Source organism: Festucalex cinctus, chromosome 11 (genome assembly GCF_051991245.1).
Source record: "Festucalex cinctus isolate MCC-2025b chromosome 11, RoL_Fcin_1.0, whole genome shotgun sequence".
NCBI classification, from domain to species: Eukaryota; Metazoa; Chordata; class Actinopteri; order Syngnathiformes; family Syngnathidae; genus Festucalex; species Festucalex cinctus.
The window spans coordinates 24,760,616-24,782,644 of record NC_135421.1 but is presented as its reverse complement, the minus strand read 5'-3'; the positions used below and the strand labels follow the sequence as shown (position 1 = coordinate 24,782,644).

General features: G+C 38.9%; 1 protein-coding gene across 6 annotated transcripts; it reads left to right on the top strand.

Annotated features, from left to right (window-relative positions):
- The first annotated feature begins 585 nt into the window (after positions 1-585).
- map3k20a (mitogen-activated protein kinase kinase kinase 20a) lies at positions 586-21,638 on the top strand. Of its 6 annotated transcripts, none has more exons than XM_077536041.1 (20): positions 590-787; positions 3,825-4,014; positions 5,001-5,088; positions 6,545-6,646; positions 7,656-7,721; positions 7,965-7,993; positions 8,176-8,313; positions 9,566-9,652; positions 10,464-10,538; positions 10,605-10,711; positions 11,431-11,566; positions 15,225-15,269; positions 15,344-15,374; positions 15,450-15,589; positions 15,661-15,723; positions 16,062-16,151; positions 19,244-19,360; positions 19,459-19,533; positions 20,542-20,686; positions 20,742-21,355. In XM_077536041.1, exons 1-20 carry the CDS (start codon positions 783-785, stop codon positions 21,197-21,199), a joined length of 2,187 nt encoding a protein of 728 aa, XP_077392167.1. In that variant the 5' UTR covers positions 590-782; the 3' UTR covers positions 21,200-21,355. The 6 variants fall into 6 exon arrangements, 5 of the variants coding, with proteins under 5 accessions (XP_077392169.1, XP_077392167.1, XP_077392164.1 ...); XM_077536038.1 differs by having other exon boundaries at positions 591-787; positions 20,758-21,638; XM_077536039.1 differs by lacking the exon at positions 590-787 and adding an exon at positions 940-1,281 and having other exon boundaries at positions 20,758-21,638.
- The last annotated feature ends 391 nt before the right edge of the window (positions 21,639-22,029 follow it).

Genomic DNA, 22,029 nt, shown 5'->3' with positions numbered 1-22,029 from the left:
TTCACATTAAGGGAAAAAGTGTCGGACTCAAATGATTTAATGGTTGATGTCGACATCTGTATTTCCCCCTTCAATATAACATTCAGTCTGAGCTATATTACATTCATCCTCAATTAACACCATTGAACTTTTGGATTTTTTCCGCGAAAAAAATCCAAAGATCATGGCTATTGGCTGGGTATCGCCTTTAATGGGGAATATTTGCTATTTATATAATACTGTACCGGGACAATGTGATCTGGTGAATTATGTTGTAACAGTGTTAGGGCATCCGCAAGTTCCAGGCACCCTATTTTAATGGTTTATGCACAGTATTTTGGTCTATGATACTGGAAATACAGCAATATACCTTTGTTTAATTGGTTTTCCATTTGAGTGGTTTATAATTATTGCCTAGCAGTGGTTTTCCATACGTATAATTACTGCAGTTATGATTGACCTGTTTTAATTTACGTGCACATTCACGTTATGTCGCCGCCATTGCGGAACTCTTGTCGTAAACCTGAGGAAGCCTTGAACTGTCGCGAAAAAGTAGAAACACGTCATTCTTGTTTCTAACCAAAAGGGAGCGCTGTTGTCATTAGAAATAGTTGACTAAAGAGGCCGGTCCTTCAAGTCAAGTCGAGAAGTTGTGTAACCAGTACAACCACCGTGGGTTGAGCACGTGAAAATAAAAAAAAAGGGCAAGTATCACTCGATTTCCTGGAACATTTTGGGTTCTTCACTTCCACTTTGTGCCACTTCAACGACGAGCCGATTGACGCCCTCCGAAAAGTTGATGTATGCGGTACGTATGATGAGGGAACGTTTGTGTACGGTATTGCTTTGTTTTTGTGTGACTCGGCATCCTCATGTACGTTATTTGAAACTTTCAACTCTCAATCAAAGCCCGTTCTTTACGTTTGGCTCTAGAATTGCATATTAGTGATGTCTGCGGTTACTACTACTACTACTTCTGCTGCCGCTACTACTACACAACCATCATTACACTTACCTACACGTTTATGAGGGAATGTCCCTCACTATGAGTCTGTCTGTCTGTCTGTCTGTCTGTCTGTCTGTCTATCTATCTATCTATCTATCTATCTATCTATCTATCTATCTATCTATCTATCTGTCGAAATTACTCAATTGAATTTCAGATAATTAATGGATGGATGATTAAATGTAAATGTATATCAACTCAACTTTATTTATAAAGCACTTTAAAACAAGCAATGCTGTATGCAAAGTGCTGTACATTAAACAGTAACCGGTAATGCAGTAAAGATAAAGAGTAAGGTAAGTAAAATGAGAACAAAACATTGTAAGTATACAAGGTAATATAATTGACATCAATACATTAATAACAAGAAGTAGCACTATCAGAAACACCCTGTAAAGTAAATTCAGCAATTACTTGTCAAAATGGTGGTTAACTCTGTGAAAGGAAGCTCTTTGCTCATTGAAAATCGTTGGATTTAAGATCATTGTAATTTGATTTGTAAGGATTATTCTGATTTCAAAATATAGTGAAATGTCATTTGACATTTGATAACAATCTCTTGTTTATATGCTAGTAGTTACAGGAAAATGCAATACAATACGCAGTTTATTGTTTACACACCATATAAAGGAAACATTTGCATTGCTGAAATGTCAGAAATGCCTGGATGTTCGGAATTGTCAATAGCAGTAAACTATTTTTCAGCATTTAATTTTTCCTGACTTTTCGCCCCCACCTGTAGACTGTATAAGAGCTTGGGTGCCTTCATTCATATCAGCATTTGTCAGGAACAACTTTGTTACTCAGTTATTACCTGTTAGCTCGCAATCTAGCTGATGGCTATCTCTTTTTAGTCCCGTAAATCACCGATACCCGGTTTTGTTTGCTGTTCAAAAGCTGTTCCCAGCCACTGGAAACTTTAAGCGGATACATTTTCACAGCTCATGTAGGAACGTGTAGACATAAGATACAAGAAGAAGGAGCATCTATTTTTCAGTGGGGTGTGCTTTCATGCATTCAGCAAACATGCCTACAGAATTTGAGAGCGGAGATAGTTGCTCAATCTTTCACAATATTGAAGCCTCTTTTTTTTGGATGGAAGATTTAATTGGCCACAGTGTGTTTGTCTTGGCTTCCGCTGAACCCTTGAAACGTGACTCACCAACCACGGAACTATAGTAGTACCCGTACCACATTTTGAGAAGCAATGCCATAGAGTGAAACCATTCGCCAGATGAGATTCTTGAGTACGTGGTTCTGGAAATGTTGCTTGAGAGATTTTTGGTGTAAATAAATTGGTGAATATGAAGAACTGCAGTACAGTAAAGTCTTTTGTCTGACGTTTTGAAACAATTTTCCCATTGGTGTCATGAAGGTTTATTCAAATCATGCTAACTGCCAAGAAAATATCAACCATCTACCATCTTCTACCATCCAAATAGTCAGATGAAATCAAAAGTCATAAACTATCAAATCCAGTTCTCCTCAAGTTCCTGTTAGTAGACTGCATGAATGGGCTAAATGTGGTAACCTTCCAGTAATTAAAAACGCTTGTCACCATGACGCCATGCTGGTTGTTCATCACTGCAACCTACAACCACACCTGTGATTGTATGTGAGGACACATCAACCAGCATCCTCTGTGACTTTAGTATTGCTGTCACGCTTCCAGCTGTGTTTGCTGTTCAGTAAGAAGCGTCGAGAACGAGTGGCGCAATGTCACCGGTCCCCCGTGACCCCGCTTGAGTGGGCACACAATGCAGTGGGCCGTCCCGCCGAGCAGCTTCCTGCGAGGGCTGAGTGTAGCATGAATACGCGTTAATGGTCGCACAGCAATGGCTCCCCTCTGCGACAATTGAGGAAAATCCATTCGTGGACAGCAATCCCAATGAAGAACAAGGTAATAGCTTTTTAAAAGCCCGAATGGCTCAGCTGCAAATTGAGAACGCAAGGAACAATAACAGAGCTATACTTTGCTTTAATGATAGAATTATTTCCTTCATTTTTTTTTTTACTTAGTGCTTTTATCGACAAACAAAAAGGATAGAATCATCAATCTATCTGGAGTTGTTTTTTTTCCTGCTGTTACTTCATTTTTTGTGTTTGAGCCATTTTTCCCTCGAGCAAAGAGATTGGGAACTTTTGGTGCTGTTACGTGACATATCAGTCCAAAGTGGTTCAATACTTGCAGGCACACTCAAAGTGGGAGCAGCAAAAAATAAAAATAAATAAATAAGAATAATAGCATTTAGTGTGAGTAGTTAAAATTTATTACAGCTAAGCTGCTTTTCAGGGGTAACAAGTTTCTAATGGCCTGTAGATGCTACAAGATGGCAGATTTTTTTTTTCTTCTATTAGATGGTGGATGACTGGTTAGCACCTTTGCCTCCAAGTACTGAGGACTCGGGTTCGATTCCAGGCTCCGCCCTTCCTGGGTGGAGTTTGCATGTTCTCCCCGTGCCTGCGTGGGGCTTCTCCGGCCACTCCAGTCTCCTCCAACATTCCAAAGACATGCTTGGCAGGTTAATTGGGCGCTCCGAATTGTCCGTAGGTGTGCTTGTGCGACCAGCTTCCAAGTCGGCAAAACCCAACACACCATCTGCCAAAGCTCCATTATCAGAAGAGAAATTGCCAAAATCAGAGTCTTCTTCTTCATATACACATTAAACAGTAAATGAGTGAGTTTTTCATCAAATGAGAGAGGATAGGTTCTCAAAAAATTGGCAAATGCAAAATAACACTGTATTTCTTTTTCATATGTACTGCAGCAATTATTGCATTTTCATGACAAAACAAAGCTCAATGTGAAATTCCACCTTTCGTCCTTGTGCTTTTCCAGAAGCGGTGTCAGCGCCAAGCGTCAGAATGAGATGTCGTCTCATAGCGGCTCCTTTGTGCAAATCAAGTTCGATGACATCCACTTTTTCGAGAACTGTGGCGGCGGCAGCTTCGGAAGCGTGTACCGGGCCAGATGGATCTCACAAGACAAAGAGGTGGCGGTGAAAAAGCTGCTCAAGATTGAGAACGAGGTGGGAGTCATAATTGCCCGGGGCTTTTCATGTACGCTTTTGTACTTTTTAATTGTCACTATAGTAATCATTTTAATTGCGAGCCCATTTAGTGGGATGTGGTGACTTGCACACACATCATTCATGGTCATTATACTCCCCCACCACCACGAGAACGGTGTTGCAAAAGAAACATTATTGGCAAATCCTATTTGCCACAGTTACGACACAAGGTTGCCCCTGATTCAAGCACAAGCCCATTGTCTTAAAAGACATGAAAAAAAAAAGGAATCATCTTCATTTGTCAGCCTCTGACAGTGTATTATGAGTATCTTTTATGAAACTCCAGTGCAAGATCACAGACTGAACTTCAGTCAGTGTTGCAGGGATCATCATTGGTAAAATTAAAAGTGTCATCTTTTAAGTGGGGAAGCAATTGTTTGCTTAATGACAGTGTTTTGCTACAGTTACTCTTAAGTGCTTTTGTCAGGTTTCTGTTCACGCTGCTAGTATGCTATATCACTATAATACCGTATGTATTGTTAAATCTGACACCATCATTTATCCACAATAATTAACATTTCATACAGTGTCAATCAAAAGTGAACATGAGTATCAATAATGTATTATTATTATTTTTTTAAATTGGGTTTTATTTGATTAAATGGGCTGAAATTTTGTTGGAAGACGTCTCACTCTCGCAAGTTCTGGGTTTGAATCTCGGAGAGGCTTGCGCGTTCTCCTGATGTATGAGTGGGTTTTCTCCAGGGACTCGGCTTCCTTCCACATTCCAAGAGCATGCATGCATTTCAGACTCTAGTTTGAAAAGAATCACACAATTAGATTATTTGACTAAATCATTCTGACCTATTTTGTCTAAAACATGCCTCTTGTTTAGATCCAGTGTTAGAAAATATGGATGTATTTAATAAGGCGTCCAGTGATTGACTATATTAATTCTCCCTGTTTAATGCATACTACTTGTGCTTTGTGTGTCAACCACCCAGGCTGAAATTCTCAGCGTCCTGAGCCATCGGAACATCATCCAGTTTTACGGCGCTGTCGTCGAGGCTCCCAACTATGGAATCGTCACTGGTATGTGACATAAATATTTTTGTCCTGCAAACTTTTACCTGTCAAGTTTTGTTACTACAGATACCTGATAGGTGAAATACGTTTGCCAACTGGACTAAGTGCAATTTCTGGAGAAATTGCGTGGGAATGCTAAAAGCTGAATGCTAATATGGCATATGTATTTTAAAAATAGCCATCTAATGAAAGCCAACGTGCATTTAATCATTTCAGTTGCCAATTGACATATTTGCAATGTATAGTCGGAGCTGGGATTCAAACCAGGGACCTCCTGGACAAACACACTTAGAGTATCAGAGAGCTCGTAATGATGATCAGTTGTATGTATGGAAGTGGGAGTGGAAAATGTGACTTAGAAAAAGTTCAGTGTCAGTCCCGTTGAAAATGAATGGGGGGAAAAGTTGATATTTAGCACTGTATGTAATGTGGAATCAGGCCACATATACCCCGGAAGGCATGAATTTTTGAAGCAAGTTGAAATTTGAATACTGTAAATCGGAAGTATAATGTTGGAGTTGTTTCTCTCCAAAAAAGTGAGGAGAATAAAAATCCGAATAACATGTGGGATGCTTTCAGCATTCCCACAATAAAAATAGTCAATAAAAATATGAGGGAAATGTGTCATTAGTTAGACACAATAATGCAGAGTATAAACAGTAAGCAGCAAGTGAAGAAACATTTCCAACTGCTGCTGTGGTGTCCATCTTGAGAACCAACATGGATTTGCTTTAAAGTACCTAGTGGGTGTTTGTTTATTCAAGTGCGAATCATATTACCAGCAGAAACTGTAAAGTGTTTATTGATTATTCTTTGTAATTTCCTGTGTTGACACAGTGCTCCAACAGCTAATATGTACACGCGCTTCAGCATACACGCATACAACGGTCTCTGTTTATTACGCTACTAATAGGGGCAAAGGTGCTTTTAAGTGTGATGCCAGAGATGAGAAAATGAGTCAAGAAGTTATTGAATGCCACTAAAATGCATGAGCAGCTCATCTGCGCGCATCCCAGTCATATTATCTGTGGAATGTGGACGCAATATATTCAAGTGCAAAGTGCAGTCGCAGACAGGCATTGACTTGTTGTCGCTCGTTGTTGGTGTTTGGTCTCTGTGACGTCTGCTAATTCATGTATTAAACATTCTGAATAACATGTACACTAAATTAGCAGCACTAGTTAGTCAAAGAAGAAGAATACTGCTCCAACAACTTTTCTATATACCAAAGCAAGACCTGTTTTAATATGTGTATTATGTATTAATCATGAATCACATTATACATATTAGGTCTAAGTCATATCCAAAATATCCGAGCTACACGTAACATATTTTAAATACCCTTTGTATAGGTAGAAAAGCAACAAAACATCATATGAACAATACTACTGTATTAATTTGATTGTGCTTCTTGGACCTGCCCAAGAGTGTTTATTTCTGTGCTTTCCTGTTTCCTGGATAGAATATGCCAGTGGCGGATCACTGTATGACTACCTCTCGTGCGATGAGAGTGAAGAAATGGACATGGGCCACATTATGACATGGGCTACAGAGATCGCCAGAGGTGAGATAAGTCAAGTTATCCATTAAGTCAGCTTGCACTAGTTCGGCCAATTTTTGTTTGAAAGCACCTTAGAGTAGTGCAGTGCTTCTCAATTATTTTCTGTCTTGCCCCCCCTAGTAAGAAGAAAACATCTCGCGCCCCACACCCCCGCGCGACTATAAATAGTACCATTTGTCTATAAAATTGTTATAAGCGCACCTCTGCATAACACTGTATCCGTATTAACATATAAGAGAATAAAAAAAGAAAGAACATTTTGTAAAGGTCCATACCTTACAACAAAGAATAGCTTTATTAACTGTAACAGAAAAGATTTAAAGTGCATCTGAAATTCAAAAATAAAATTTAATCCTTAATTAAACTATAAACATTTTTTGACTGACCATGTCAAACCATATGATATGGAAAAATAAAATTACATAAAATCAATAAATAATAATGCATTCAAACTGATTACCAACATTAACTCAGGAGCACAATATTAAAAAAATAATAATTTAACCTGCAAAACATATATATGTGTGTGTATATATATATATATATATATATATATATATATATATATATATATATATATATACATATATAAAGTTTAAACAGGTTGTATGCCTAGCAGCTATAGATATTATTCTAATATTTGTTATGTTATTATATATATATATATACATATATAAAGTTTAAACAGGTTGTATGCCTAGCAGCTATAGATATTATTCTAATATTTGTTATGTTATTTTGCATTTAAAATGTAAATTTTATTTTAACTCATTCACTGCCAGCCCAGTTAAAAATTGATCTTTGACGTGTATAGTCGTCAATGGCACTGAATGAGTTAATTTAATCCAGGGATTCTTTCTTACCACTTGAGGGAGCCTGTGTTCCTCAAGTGGTAGTCATACCACAGAGTTTGTCTTTGTAACATCAGGCTAAGTCATTTCAACTATAACAAAAAAATAATTTCACTATAATTATGGCTAATAATTCACTCTTCCCTTTATTTCCACTTCAGGAATTCATTATTTGCACTCAGAAGCCCCTGTAAAGGTGATCCACAGAGATCTGAAGTCAAGGAATGGTAACTAAACTATTTTCTATGTCTCAACTAGTTTACACAGCAGCCAAAACATTAGGTACACCTGCACAATCCAATTCGATCCAGTCCAAAAGTTCTGACTTCCATAATGATAATTCCCAGTTTCACCAGATTTCTGCAGGTGTGCCAAATGTTGCACCTGGTGAGTGCATATTGTTAATGTATGAATTTTTCATGGATGCTTTGTCATTTTTAATCACAGAGAAAGTATGATTTGTCTTTCAGTTGTTATAACGGCAGATAAAGTCCTCAAGGTAGGTGAAGTTTCAACTGACATGTATAACAAGCAGGCATTGACTAACTACATTATGTGTAAACTAAATGTCGCTTAATATATAGTTAGCCGGGAAAAAAATCTGAGCAATTCTTTTACATCTAATACATAGTCAAATTAAAGCTATTTCAGTTGTGATTTTGTTTTTGTTTTTCTTTTCAGATTTGTGACTTTGGGGCCTCCAAGTTTCTGACCCACACGACGCACATGTCTTTGGTGGGCACCTTTCCATGGATGGCACCTGAGGTCATCCAGAGCCTGCCAGTGTCCGAGACCTGTGACACCTTCTCCTACGCTGTGGTGAGTTGCAACAGCCAGGGATGAAGCTGTCAAGAAATCGTATGCGTGTGCGCTAGGCTGTATCGTAACAATTTTAGGATCCCGAAGGCTCGAAGAAAGTTGGCAGATTTGAAGTCTTTCTAAAGTTGGGTTGCAGCCACACCTCATCCTGGGTGTGACGCCCCTGGCGATGACCACAGTTTAGGAAGTCACATGATCATGAGTCAGCTTTTGAGTGATGGCTGAGGATGGAGCAGTTGGTTGCATAAGACTCCATTTTCACACAGAGAGTGAAACTATAGTATGTTATAAAATCTTTTTTTTTTTTTTTTTTTTTTTTTTACCAGTTAACCATGCCAGTAAAAAAGGTTCAAATTGTTTAGCCACACGAGATAACAATTAGCATCTATAAGGTGTTTTTGTTGCATATCTGAACACAAACACATGTAAACATATAACAATAGTCACAGACATATCACTGGCAAATTTAATATTTTCTCAAAAATCTGTACTGTTGGTCAGTCCACACGTGGGGATGTCATTTTTACAAATTATTGCCCTCTCGTTAGTGTTGAAAATGGCTTGCTATCTTTGATCATGCAATGCCAATGGTTGAACAAACATGCTGTTTTTGGAGTCTCCTGATAAGTGACGATTTGCTTGAGAAAAATTTTTGTGTGTGTTTTTTTTGTGTTTTTCTTTGTTTTGTTTTTTTTGTTTTTTGTTGGGGGAATATGGGACAGATTAACAGCATTTCCATTCGTGTCAATGGCGAAAGATGTTTTGAGATGGGTTTTGGTCACGGAATGAGTTGAACTCATATCTCAAGGCATGTAAATGTTTAGTTTGATGTCAAACATTGATGGATGGAAAATATATGCAATATAATAATACAGTATATCGTCGCTGCTATGTGAACAACACATATGACTTGATTATGTCCATTTTTGATTTATTTTTTTTAACATTTTTAAGTTTTGGGGATGAAACTGAATGCAGACATCCCAAAACATTTAAATAAAAAAAAAAAAAAAAATGGAAGCAAAAAATGGACATAGGTGTTTTTCACATAGCAGCGACAATATACAAATTTATGTGCAGTTCTAAAAATGCATGTTAATTTTAAATAATCTATTTCAAGTTTTCAACTAACAATAGTTACTTTGCAATTGTACATGATTATTGTATAGAATGCATAACATTTATTACCATAATTAACCATTATCCTAATTTCCATTAAAATACACAATTTAAAAATGACTTTTTGTTCCAGGTGCTTTGGGAAATGCTGACACGTGAGGTACCATTCAAAGGCCTGGAAGGCTTACAAGTGGCTTGGCTTGTGGTGGAAAAGGAGGAGGTATTTTATCACCCATCAGAATAATATTTGAAGGAGCAGCACAATATCCAATAAACTGAAGCAAAAAAATGTGGCGAAAATAATTGAATTCTTTGCATTCTATTTTATTATGTCACTTAGTATTTTCAATACTGTTTGTTGTACAAAATTGTAAAAAAAATAGATAAATAAAAAAACAATAAATAAATACATAATACAATAAATAAATAAATAAATAAATAATTCAAGCTATTAAGTGACCTTATGGTCATAATAAAGCTTCAAACTGCAACTCTTTGACCGCCAAAAACGTTGAATAACGTTTAGTAAAATCACGATGTATGCCACCATAAACGTTAAATGACATCAACTACGTGTTTTTTATTTTTTATTTTTTTTTATCAATGGGCAGTGCAATGTCTTAAGTCCAGCGCTGCCTGGTCAATGCGTTGTGGAATCAAAAACACCTTCCAACTATGGCCTGCAGACGGCAGCATTGTATCTATTTCCAATGGGTTGCTGGTGTATGGAATTACAATGAAACATGACGGAATCTGTTGAAATCGAATGGTTTCAAGGATATCGTAAATGATCAAAGCCTTTGGCACATTAAACCGAATTCATAGCACGTCACTAAACAAACAATAAAATGAAAGATGAGTTAAAATGCTCGAAATCGGCTGGCGTTGTGGCTTGTTTTTTGGATAACGTGGCAGTAAAAGAGTTAATCTCCACATTAAACTACACCACATGGCATTTTTGTTCAAACCCTGAGGTGTAATAATTGCCGGCCAATGGGAGGTCATCTACTGTCTGCGTTTTTGTGCTTCAGAGGTTGACTGTCCCCAGCGGCTGTCCTGCCAGCTTCGCAGAACTCATGAGGGACTGCTGGATGACGGATCCAAAAGTGAGTGCTGCAACTACTTCAACTGGCACTCTGAGCCGCAACATGTCAACTTGTCCCTCGATTCAGGGGAGGCCAACGTTCAAGCAGATCCTGTCTACTTTAGAGGCCATGGCGAACGACAGCCAACTTCCCCAACAGTGCAACTCTTTCCTCCACAACAAGTCTGAATGGAGGTAACGGAATGAGCCAACTCAATGTATTGAGAAGTCAATATGCACTCAGCCTAAAGGAAATGGCAAAGAATGACATGGAAATGTGGCTGACGGGGGTCGGGAAATACAAAAAAAGAAGTGGAGATGGTTCATATAGATCTTTAATGACTTGACTGATGGTGACAGAAAGGCATAAAAACCTCCAACGAATCCTCCATCTGGATATATTTCCTCTCTTTACCCATAAGGCCCTAAAAATAATCACCATCTTTTTCAAGTAGAAGTGTTTAATTGGGCTGTGTGAGCAGCTGGAGTTTCAGTTGATGTTCAGCACAGCCTGAGTCTCAGCTGCTACTTTATTCTGCCTCAGCCCCTCGGCAGGGATGGCGCAGCGCGGCTCCTTCTTCTTCACAAAGTCGCGCTGGCGCCGGCGCGTCCGCGCAGGTGAGGCGGGCCCCAAATAGCGCACAGGTCGTGTGCGACCGGTACAATCTTGGCAGGCTCCAGGTGGGCCGAGAGCTGTTTGTGCTTGTATGAAGTTTCTAGAATATTGTTTTTGAGTTTACTCTCAGAAAAAAAGTGTGTTCACTAATCCTCCAGTTGATTTTTTTTCTGTAATCCTGTTAACTACCAAACCAACCAACCAACCAACTAGAAACATCAAGTATAATATGTATCACATACACATAGTATTGTTGAGACTTTTTTTTTTTTTTGTGTGTGTGTGTTTGGTGTTTTAGGGGCGAGATTGAAGCCACACTCGACAGGCTGAAAAAGCTGGAGAGGGACCTGAGTAGCAAAGAGCAGGAACTGAAGGAGCGGGAGCGCCGTCTGAAGATGTGGGAACGCAAACTCATCCAACAGTCCAACAGCCCCGTGAGTTACTCCTGAGCACTTCTTCACCTTGCCACAACCTTGGTGTCAAGTGGCCTCAGCGGCGCCCCCTCTCTGCCATTGATTGAAATACACATTTTTTTTCCCTCCAGTATGTGGAAGAAGGCAATGCCTTAGAACAGGGGTGGCGAGATCCGGTCCTCGAGGGCCGCAGTCCTGCTGGTTTTGGATATTTCCCTTCTTCAACACAGCTGATTCATGATCAGCTCATCAGCAAGCTCTGCAGAAACCTGATAACGAGCCTGTTAATTGGAATCAGCTGCACTTCGAGTAGGGAAATCTGCAAAACCTGCAGGACTCCGGCCCTCGAGGCCCGCAGTTTGCCACCCCTGCCTTAGAATAATACTAAATGCCGTGTAGATACGCAAAGGCCAAACAAGTCCAATTTGGATCTCAATTCAACTTAAAATATATCTTTTTAAAAATCATATTGTTCCTAGAAACACACAAGTGTAAGTAATAATAGTGTTGGAGCACTTTGGTCAATACAAGATCATATTGGCTATCTATGCCAGAAATTTGACTGTATATACATACAATGGTCTTCGTTTCATGTGTCACAAATATGTTCAAGCACTGCCCATACACTCGTGAGCACCACAAAAAGGCTGGACCACCAACAATATAAACCACTGATCCGGGGTTGCCAATTTGCCATGGCAGGCAATAGACGGTAACATGATTTAGAAGCTGTTATTTAAAAATCAGTTTCAAATGTATGGAATATATATGTATTGCATTTGATGTTTTTTTTTCTTTTTTCTTTTTTTTTTTCTTTTTTTCTTTTTTAGTTTTTTGATTTAATTTCCTGTATTATTGAATTTTTTCCGAGTAGATTTTTTTTCCCTGTTTTTCCGAATATTTTATTTATTCTGTTCCTCTGAATATTTTTTTTAATGACAGACAAAAATAGAAAAAAATGTATTCCGAAAAACACTAAAAAAATAAAAAATCAATTATTTTAATTATAGACAAAAATGTGAAAAAAATGTATTCTGAAAAACACACAAAAATATATTCTATTATTTTAATGATAGAAAAAAATAGAAAAAAAAACACTAAAAAAATATATATTTTCAATTAAAAAAAAAAAAAAATCCCCAAAAATGAGTCTGAAAATCCGTAAATTTTTTTTTTACAAGTAAATGCAATACGTTTATGTACAAATGTATTTTTGCTTTAAGATACTAGTTTCAAAGTAACCATTTTCTTACTGTATTTAGATTGTCCCTGCTCTTACCCGAGTGATAAGCCAAATAGATCTCCTACACGGTGCTGTCAGTCAACTGGAATTTCAACTAATGCAGAATTGATGTTGTGGAACAACTTGTTTCTAGATTAATGACTTGTAAACCATTAGCTATAATTACGCACCATAAAAGCACTACTTTTTTTTTCTTCATGTATTTAGTCTGTCATTCAGAAAAAGAGCCATTTGACAGAGAAATAAATTCTCCATGGAGTCTTCACCCTATGGACATTATGGAAGTCATTTACAGTATGCGTGATGTGGCATGCTGTGAGGAAAGAAGCCACAAGTGGAAGGCCAATCTTTTATGATGAAGTGACATTTTGCTGACATTAAGATTGGCCAATTTGTTCTGAATGTGCTGGAGTGCAGTTGTTGCGGCAATCTCTCACTTACTGAGATGTCCTCGGGCCCTTGTGTGAAGTACTTAATAATAAGGGCAAAAATAATTGGATGTTTTAATAATTCTGCAGATTTGACACAAAAAAAACACTTATATGTACACATTGTTCTGTTATAGTTAAGTCATTGTTCACATTGGAGTCTGGCAGCTTCAAATTGTGGAAACACTTTGACCCCCCTTGTTCTCATTTGTCTTTTAATATAATATTCCACAAAAAAACTATTTACAGATTTCTGTATTGTTTTGCCATCATGTGAGATATCCTAAACATTCTATAATCACCCTCAAATATTTCACACTAAGTACCACTTAATTATTATTTTTTTTTTTATATAACAGTGTTGTTCAAAGTTTTCATCAAAAATGATTCTGAAAAAGTACATTAGGGCTGCAACTATAAAGATAATAATCAATTAATCTGTCGATAATGTCTATTATCGATAAATTGGTTTAAAAAAAATAAATAAATGTTCACATTTTCATCCTTTTGTTAAAAACAGAACATTATTTCAAATTGACAGTCCATAAAATGCATAAACAAAAATCAATTATTAATGAATTAGTGGTTGGGCCTCGGTCGTGTCTGAAAATAAATGAAAATGTTGATCTTTGTTTCCCAAAGTAAAAGCAAATGTTTTATTTTGAGTCAACACAAATATAATTTGTCCACGTACATGGAGGACTACATAAATTGGGCAATATTATTTACTGTTGAGAACCTGAAATTCCGAGCATTTGTAAAATGTTAAATAAAAAAAAAACGGGTCTAAGCAATTTATCGATTATCAAATTATCAATTAATTTGATAATCGATTAGTTGTCTTAATGTTTGCATTTCTAATTTAATATTTAGTCATTCTAAGTCACTGTAACATTATGCAGTTTGAATATAGGGGGAAAAAAACTACTTAATGATTCATTAAATGTATTGCTCTCAAAAGTTAAAAACTGTACCTATATATTTTTAACAAATAGTTCAAAATTATTCTATGCAAATTAATTCTACTTAAAAGTTAAATACTATCGAACATTACAGAAATATATACTCTACTGGTAAAAAAAAAAAAAAAAGTTTAAGTCACTATACTGTATTGTAATGCAGTTTGAAGATTGAATTCAGTGATCCATTTACCTGCCACTAGAGGGAGCCTGCGTACCAGCACACTTTGAGAATCACTGTTCCATGCCATCACTGGATCCTTTCTGTAATGGGACAAAAAAAACAAAAACAAAGAAAATCTCATCTTAAATCATACTTTACAGTTTTGTTCACATAACATTGGAGTTGAATTCTAAGTTGTCGACATGATAACCGCACGTGATTATGCATCCACTTAGAACTTGTTTCAGATTGGACACAGAGAAGATATATAAATACCATATAGGGAACATCTTGCATTCTAAAAAGCCATCATGGGTCTCATTACCCAGCATGTGTTTAGTCCACATGGAAGCAAAAAAAAATGGTGCAAATTCCACACAACGGCAAGTGACAAGTTTGAAGAAAGACGAGCAGTCCATTTGTTTGAAAAGTGCTGTTCAAAATAAGATTGCTTCCAAAGCGCAGCATGGAGGAGGCGAGAAGCGCCGGCGTGTCTTTATGAGACCAAATGTATGGCAGCAGCCAGCCAGTGTTTATCGAGGCCCACCGCATTCAGCTCTTAATCTGAAGGAGACGCTGAAAAGAGACGACTCCCTCACTTAGTCATCTTTCCTCCAATTTTCCGCGGCAGCGTTTCTGTCATTACGCGCCATTCTACCCATCACAATGACGGAGTCTTTATTTTGCCCGTCAACTTTCTGCCTGATTACATTTATTGAGCAATAAATGATTTGTCATTCAAATAGCTGTCGGCGTCAGATGGACATTGCAGTCTGATAAAGACCATTAGAGGCCCGATGCAAAAAAAAAAATGCTTGATTGAAAATGTGTCTGTTTTCCATTTGTATTTGTCATCGTGTTGTTTTAACTTGTTTGTGTTTTGCAGCTGCTGCCGACGCTCGACATCTACACGTGGACGGAGGAGCATGTGGTCAGTGTCGTGACTACACAACAAACGTGCTTGATTGTTATTTACAGCTAACATGTGACCGTTTTGCTACGCAGTATTTCTGGATGCAGCAAATATTTGGTGAAGGTTTGTATTATATTTCTTCTGATGATTTGCAAAAATGTATTGCGAGGACGATGACGTCGTCATTTGATCTTTTAGAGAGTGGCGCGTGCGGGATGCAACTGTATGCTGACCTATTTCGAGACAATCACATTACGGGAAAACGGCTTTTATTGCTGTCGGAGAACGACATGCGGGACATGGGCATCAAGTCCAAAGGTCACGTCATGCACCTGAAGGCAAGGGATGTTCCCATGATGCAATGGAAACGCTTGCTGTCGTGATTTATGTCATGTTTCCTCTTTGGCAGAGTGAAATTGAGAAGCTGACCAATGATTACCTCGGGTTGGTCCACTTTCCGCCTCTGCTCAAGGTAGAATGGGTCAAGTTTTTTGTTTTTTTTTTTGTTTTTGTTTTTCTCGTTAGCCTGTTTGTTGCATCATCATGTGAGGGTTATTGGAAACTATAAGGAGTTTTTGTTGGGAAGGTTTTGCAAACTACACCTGGACAGCTCCCCGTGACGCTGTACAGGTTGTGTTGTTATAAAAATTGTTGGATGGATGGTATAAGCAGACGTAATAAAAATCTGTCAATCAGGAAAGAGAACAGGGAAAATATTGTTCATATTTTTTCTAAGTAATTACGTCATTCTCATGACTGTGTTCCTAATATTGTGTCCTTTGAGTCTCACTATTTTTTTTTTTTTTTCAGGAGGAGCTTGAAAATAATGTGGAAAGCAGCAAGAGTGTGAATCTGGAACTGGTCTTTGGCTACCACTGGAAGCCAGGAACAGGAAAATCTGTAAGTTTCTTACTTGACTGCATTTAAGTTCCTGTAAAGTGAATTCAGATATTTGTTTTTAATTATGTTTACTATTTACTGTCAATTATTTTTATTTTATTTTTTGACTGTTTCAGTTGCGATGCGCAGGTAGTTAGCTACTAGCGAGCTATGCCGACACCTTAAAAAAAAAAAAAAAAAAAAAAAAAAAAAAGTACCTTACCTTCATATAGGCCGTAAGCATGGCTGCATTAGATTTATCGCAGATTGTAATTCTGATATATGGCAGAATTACGACGGCGTATTAGGGCCAAGTAGAAATGTATTCTGTCAAGTCAATATTCTGAGGAAAAAAAAGTTGCAACAATTTTGCCACTTTTTTTTTCCTCGTCGCATGGCTGTGTCGTGCTGGCAAAAAAAATAAAAAAAAAAATATATATATATATATATATATATATATATATACATATTTCTACGAGGCCCTAATACACAGTTGTATAGAATAAATTTCTGGTAACCAATAGACCAGTTATTTTAAAAAAAAGAAAGAACTAACTTTCTTTTTTAATCCATTAACGCTTCCTGCAATAAAGACCTGAATTAGAGGCAGAACATTTGACTGTTATATAATACTTTATCTCATCTTAATTGTTGACCTTTTTCAAACTTTTATTTATTTCTATATTTTACTGATTTCCAATTGAGGTGTGACTGTTTGAATGTCATTGTTTTTATCTTGTGCTGCAACAGGCTTTCGCCCCAGAAAATTAGCTAAGCCTGGCGGTCATGGACAGACTGGAAACAAATTTAGTCCCAGAAAAAAATTGGGAAAGAAAAGCCTGGCGGCCCGCCAAGCCGATAGAGCAGTGGGGGAAACCCTGCTTGTAATGTATTAACGTGTCAAGAAAATCTACAAAAAACAGCGGCTTTTAAAAAAGATAATAATCGGCTAGAGCAACTTATTGTTAGTCATGAGTGCGTGCACATCATGGTCAAGAGCACGGAGCGAATTGCACGTATTATAGATGCATGTGTACCTAATAAAGTGGGCAGTGAGTTGAAGCGTCCACAAAGAAGGTGTCCAATCAATGACGACTGTTTTATGACAACATTGATATGCGGCGGCAAGACTGCCTAATGATAGCTGTTACGGCGACCATTACAGGCATCACTATACAGGTATAAAAGCAGACAAATAAACATGTCATCCTCCATGTAGCACATCCAGCACCACTCACTCGCAGGCCTTTGTGAGCGTGAAAAAAAATAAAAAAAAGGGTTGGCTCTTCACTTGCCGTTCGAATTTAATCAAAAATAGCCCATTTAGCCAGAAGTCGTTTTCTTTTTAAAAGGAAAACGTTATTTAATCTTTCAGCTGTTCATTGTCCCATCATAAATAGTCCTCTTTCAGTGTGTTCGGCAGGGCTGAAACGAGCCTGCTAATTGCCTCCCATTTCTTCTGACATGTGGTGGTTTAGTGGGTCGAAAACACAGCGGGGAGAAGGAAACAGGAGGCTGAGAAAATGAGAGCTAATTATTTTCCCCTGCCTGGTGTCAGGTTCCGTGTCAGCCTTGTTTTTACAAACTGGAAGTTTTTTTTTTTTTTTTCTGTGTGTGTGTGCACAAAATAAAACAAACCCACACTGCATTTTTCCCCTCCTCTTCGCCCCTCTTTGCTGGCGATGTCATGGAAGCAGCTGCACTTCTCAAAGACAAAATGAGGGCCTTTGCGATTGAGCGGCCACCATCTGACAGCCACTGAGGGTTCCCTGCTAATGAGGATATCACCGTGCAGCCAAGTGAAAGGTGCTGAATTATGTATGAGTTGTCATTATATGCACTCGGGTCCAAGGCGTCATTACGCCACATTGTTTCTGCCGGAGCGATTAGACTCGCGGCGACGCCGGAGCCCCCCGGCGCGACCGTCCCGGGGCCAGCGTCGAGGCCGCTGGTGTGTTTCCGAGCCAGCCGGATTTAAGACCCCCCCTACTCGCCCCCCCATGGGAGAAGGCTCCTCAGACGAGTGTGTCAGCAGCACCGCTCCTCTGATGTCCTTCCCTGTGATCAGCGCACAATGGATTGGCCCGCACCCTGAACCCCGTGTGGTTAAGCGGTGACCTGTGGCTCCGAGGCGGCCGTTTGGGGAGCGGCGCAATCATTACTGCTTCGTCAGCATGTAGCGGGCGGGGGGAGGGGCTGCGCCATTGTTTACATTTGGACCCCCAGTGAGGGTGTGAAGTGAGGAAGAAAAAACAAGTCATTTTGAGAATATTTTACATGCGCAATTCACTCCGTCATTAGGAAGTAATGCACGAAATTAACGAAAATGTTACGGGCCTAAAATTGATCCCTGGGGAACACCGTGGCTCAGTGATAGAGTGGTCATCTCACAACCCGAAGGTTGTGAGTTTGATCCTCAACCCTAGTGTCCGTGTCTAATTTGCTCCTAGCAGGCTCCTCCCATTGGTGTATGGAATTGCTGTGTGATTGGGTGAATGTGAGGCTTAGCTGAAACAGTCAATATTTACACTTGTGTTTTGTAATTTTCATTTCTCAACATGTCCACTCTTGTCGTATATCAATTGATATAAATCGCTTTTGCCCTGCGAGTGGCTGGCAACCATAGCCAGCTGGGATAGGCTCCAGCAGCCTATCCGTGACCCTAATGAGGAGCAAGCGGTTCAGAAAAGGGATGGATGGATATATATGTTATCTTGCTAGCTTAGTTGTATTATGTTGTCCATCATGTGCTAACCTTCACCAAAAATGTCCACCCCGTCAGCAAGCTCTTTGCTGTTTGTAGTATACAGCACTGTGCATTGGTTGCATAATAATGAAGGTAAAGTTCAATGGAAAATCTCTTTTTTTTTTTTTTTTTTGTGGCATTTCAAAATCACCTTATTTTGCTAATCCTCCATGACTGCCTTGGAAAGCTTTCCCATTTTACTTAGGTCCATTTAATTCCAAAGCACTGCGACAGATTTCCTCTAGGTTGTGCTGTTGCTTCACATAAAGAAGTCATCAGAGAAAAATGGCTTGCTCATTTTTTTTTTTTTTTAATTTCATGCTATTCCTGCCTGCCCTGCCTTAGAATGAATTATTTCCCTGTTCAGGACTGCAAGTGGAAAATGTTCCTGGAACTTGACGGAGATGATGTGGCCTTAACGTACATCAAGGATGTCATCTTCAGCCCCAATCGACAGGATGTGGAGCCCATGCGGATGACGAAGGTTTTGTGTTTTAGGATAAAGTTACAAAGCGTGCCCACTTCATTCCATGTGCTTCTTGTTTGTATCACACTCACGAACAAATTCCCCTTATAACGCAGCCGCCGTTTGTGATGGACAAATGGATCGTCGGGATACAGCCCAACCAGAAAGTGGACTACACGGTCAGCTATAAGGTGAATGATGGACACCTGTCAATCACTTGTCGTTTTCACGAAGCAATCACACACGATTCAGTTCTGCAACCTAATTCATTGGGTTTTCGTTGTCGATGCCAAAGCAATTGATCCAATCAGTTTTCAACGCCATCTTGTGGCATCTTGGTGAGGAGCTTAGTTTAGTCACTATTTATGTGAAACTCCTTAAATCACTTCAACATAGTTCCTTGACACCAAGATGTATTAAAAATGTGCAAAAGCAATACTTAAAAACAGCAAATAATTGATTTTTTATTTTATTATTTTTTTTTTAAAATAACCCAATAAGGGACTGATCCAACTTTTTGAGATATTTATTTAACTTAGAACCATGGATCAAATTAATAATCTATAAAATAATTCCATTTAATGTTGGGCTCTGTACAAAAAACAAAACGACACAGTTATATTTTTTGAGTTGTTTTGTGGGTTATTCATTTTTGACTCAACTTTTGGGGTAAAATGAATAACACAAGTTTTTTTGGAGTCAATATTGGGTTATTTTTCATCCAACTGCTTTTAGAACTTAAAAAAAAAAAGAAAAAAGAATAAATAAGCAAATATGTGAATTTGTGAACGCCAGACCACAAATATTCTTGAAAACCAGGGACAAATTTTGAATTGTTCATACAGCAAAAAAGGACTCAGTCAATCCTGCACTGTAAAAACAATTTGGATAAAAAAAAAGGGACTAACGGCTACTTGGGTCAATTTGACCCCTTTTTTTGTACAACTTAATAAAGGAACCCAATAAATCGTACTTTTGTACAAAAGAACCCAATTCCTTGGGTTGTTTTGTGCAAAAACTCCAAAAAGTTTGGTCAATTAGCTTTTAACCCAACTGTTTTGAGCATATGTGTGTGATTCCAAGCCAAACCTGGAAATGTCTACTGTTCTAAATCCCACCGTAGCAAAGTGACCTGTAGTTTTGTAGTTTAGTTTTGTGTAAATATGTCTCAAGTGTCCTTTGTTAACATGTCAATCTAGAGTACCGTCAGGTTACCAAAGTCAACTCGGCACAGCTGCCCCTTGACGTGGTGTCACACTGGTGGACCGGATGCCATCAAAACAGTGGAGCTCATCATCGAACCGACACCTGTTCACTTTGACTTGAGCCCCAGGACTAACTCTGGTAAATATGTTAAACAAAAAGTGTCCGTCTTTTTATCTCTTTTACAATAAAATAGGTGTCATGTGTTTTAGACGTCGACGAAGCTTGGATGCACAGCGTGCGGCTACGTCAGATCGTCCGGCAGAAAACGCAGCAGCCCACCGCCGCCCTCCCCGCCCTCACCAGCTCAGGAGCCCGCACTCTTCCTCAGTTCCTGTCGGTGCACGAAAGCCAAGCGTCGTCTTACGCGGCGGCTGCGCGCCGCTCGCCCGTCCGCGCCCCCGTCAGAACCTGGAACGACTCGCGCAGCTCCTCGCCCGGCTCCTCGCCCACCGCCGGCCTGTCGGCCAAACTGTCGCCGCTCTATTTGGGGTCAAAGGGCAGCAGCCCGAGCAGCACGACCTCAGAGAGCATGTCGGAAAGAGAGCGGCCCCTCAGCGCGGGCGTCGTGCTCGAGTACAGACGGCCGGGCTTTTTTGCCAGCGGCGCCGGCCAAGGGAGGGGCAGTTTGAGAGCAATCCAAAGCGTCAATAAAAGCAACAAAAGCCCTCGACAGCCAGCGAGGCCGCGGTCCCACAGTTACAGTGCCACGGCGCAGATCCGCCCGTGCGTAATACCCGGTATAATGTCAGTGACGGAAATCCCCAGCGAGGAAAACGAGGGGGCCAAAGTCAGCAGTGACGGCGGCTGGATCAAAGTGGAGCGCCACAAAAGGTCGCCGCGACAGGACAATAAAGCGGTCAGAGGTCGGCCAAGGAGAGGAGGGCGAGGAGGACGCGGTGCGGGGGGGAGGACTTAATATGGCATGCAACAATCGTGCCATCAACTGAATGTGTTTACTATGTATATTATTTTAATACATGCTCTAAAAGGAACTGTTCCTATAAATGAATTGTGTCTTCTTTTTTTTTTAAACTGGCTGCTAATTTAAATAATGCTCAGAATATATTTATTAAAGTTACAACATTCCTAAGAGTTGTTGCTCTTTATTTACTCACTGTACTAATAATGCATTCTAACATGCTAGCATGCATACAAAGCAGACATAAAATGTACTTTTTAAATTGTTTTAATAACATTCTATTTGGAGATACAGTTCATGCTTGTTAGATGGAAAAATTATATATTTATTCAATACATACAATTTATTCGTTAATTTAAAACAAATGGCAATTAAATTGTTCTTCATACACTTCTCAAACCATTCCAAATTAGAAAACACTTAAATAAAATAAAGTTATTTGCTCCGAAATCTTCTGTAGCGTAAGAAACATTTATTCGAAATTGAAAGTGCACTCTTTGGGGCAAAATCATCCACCCAATAAAATACTAAACCTCTCATTTTGGAGTCTAAAAACAGGAAT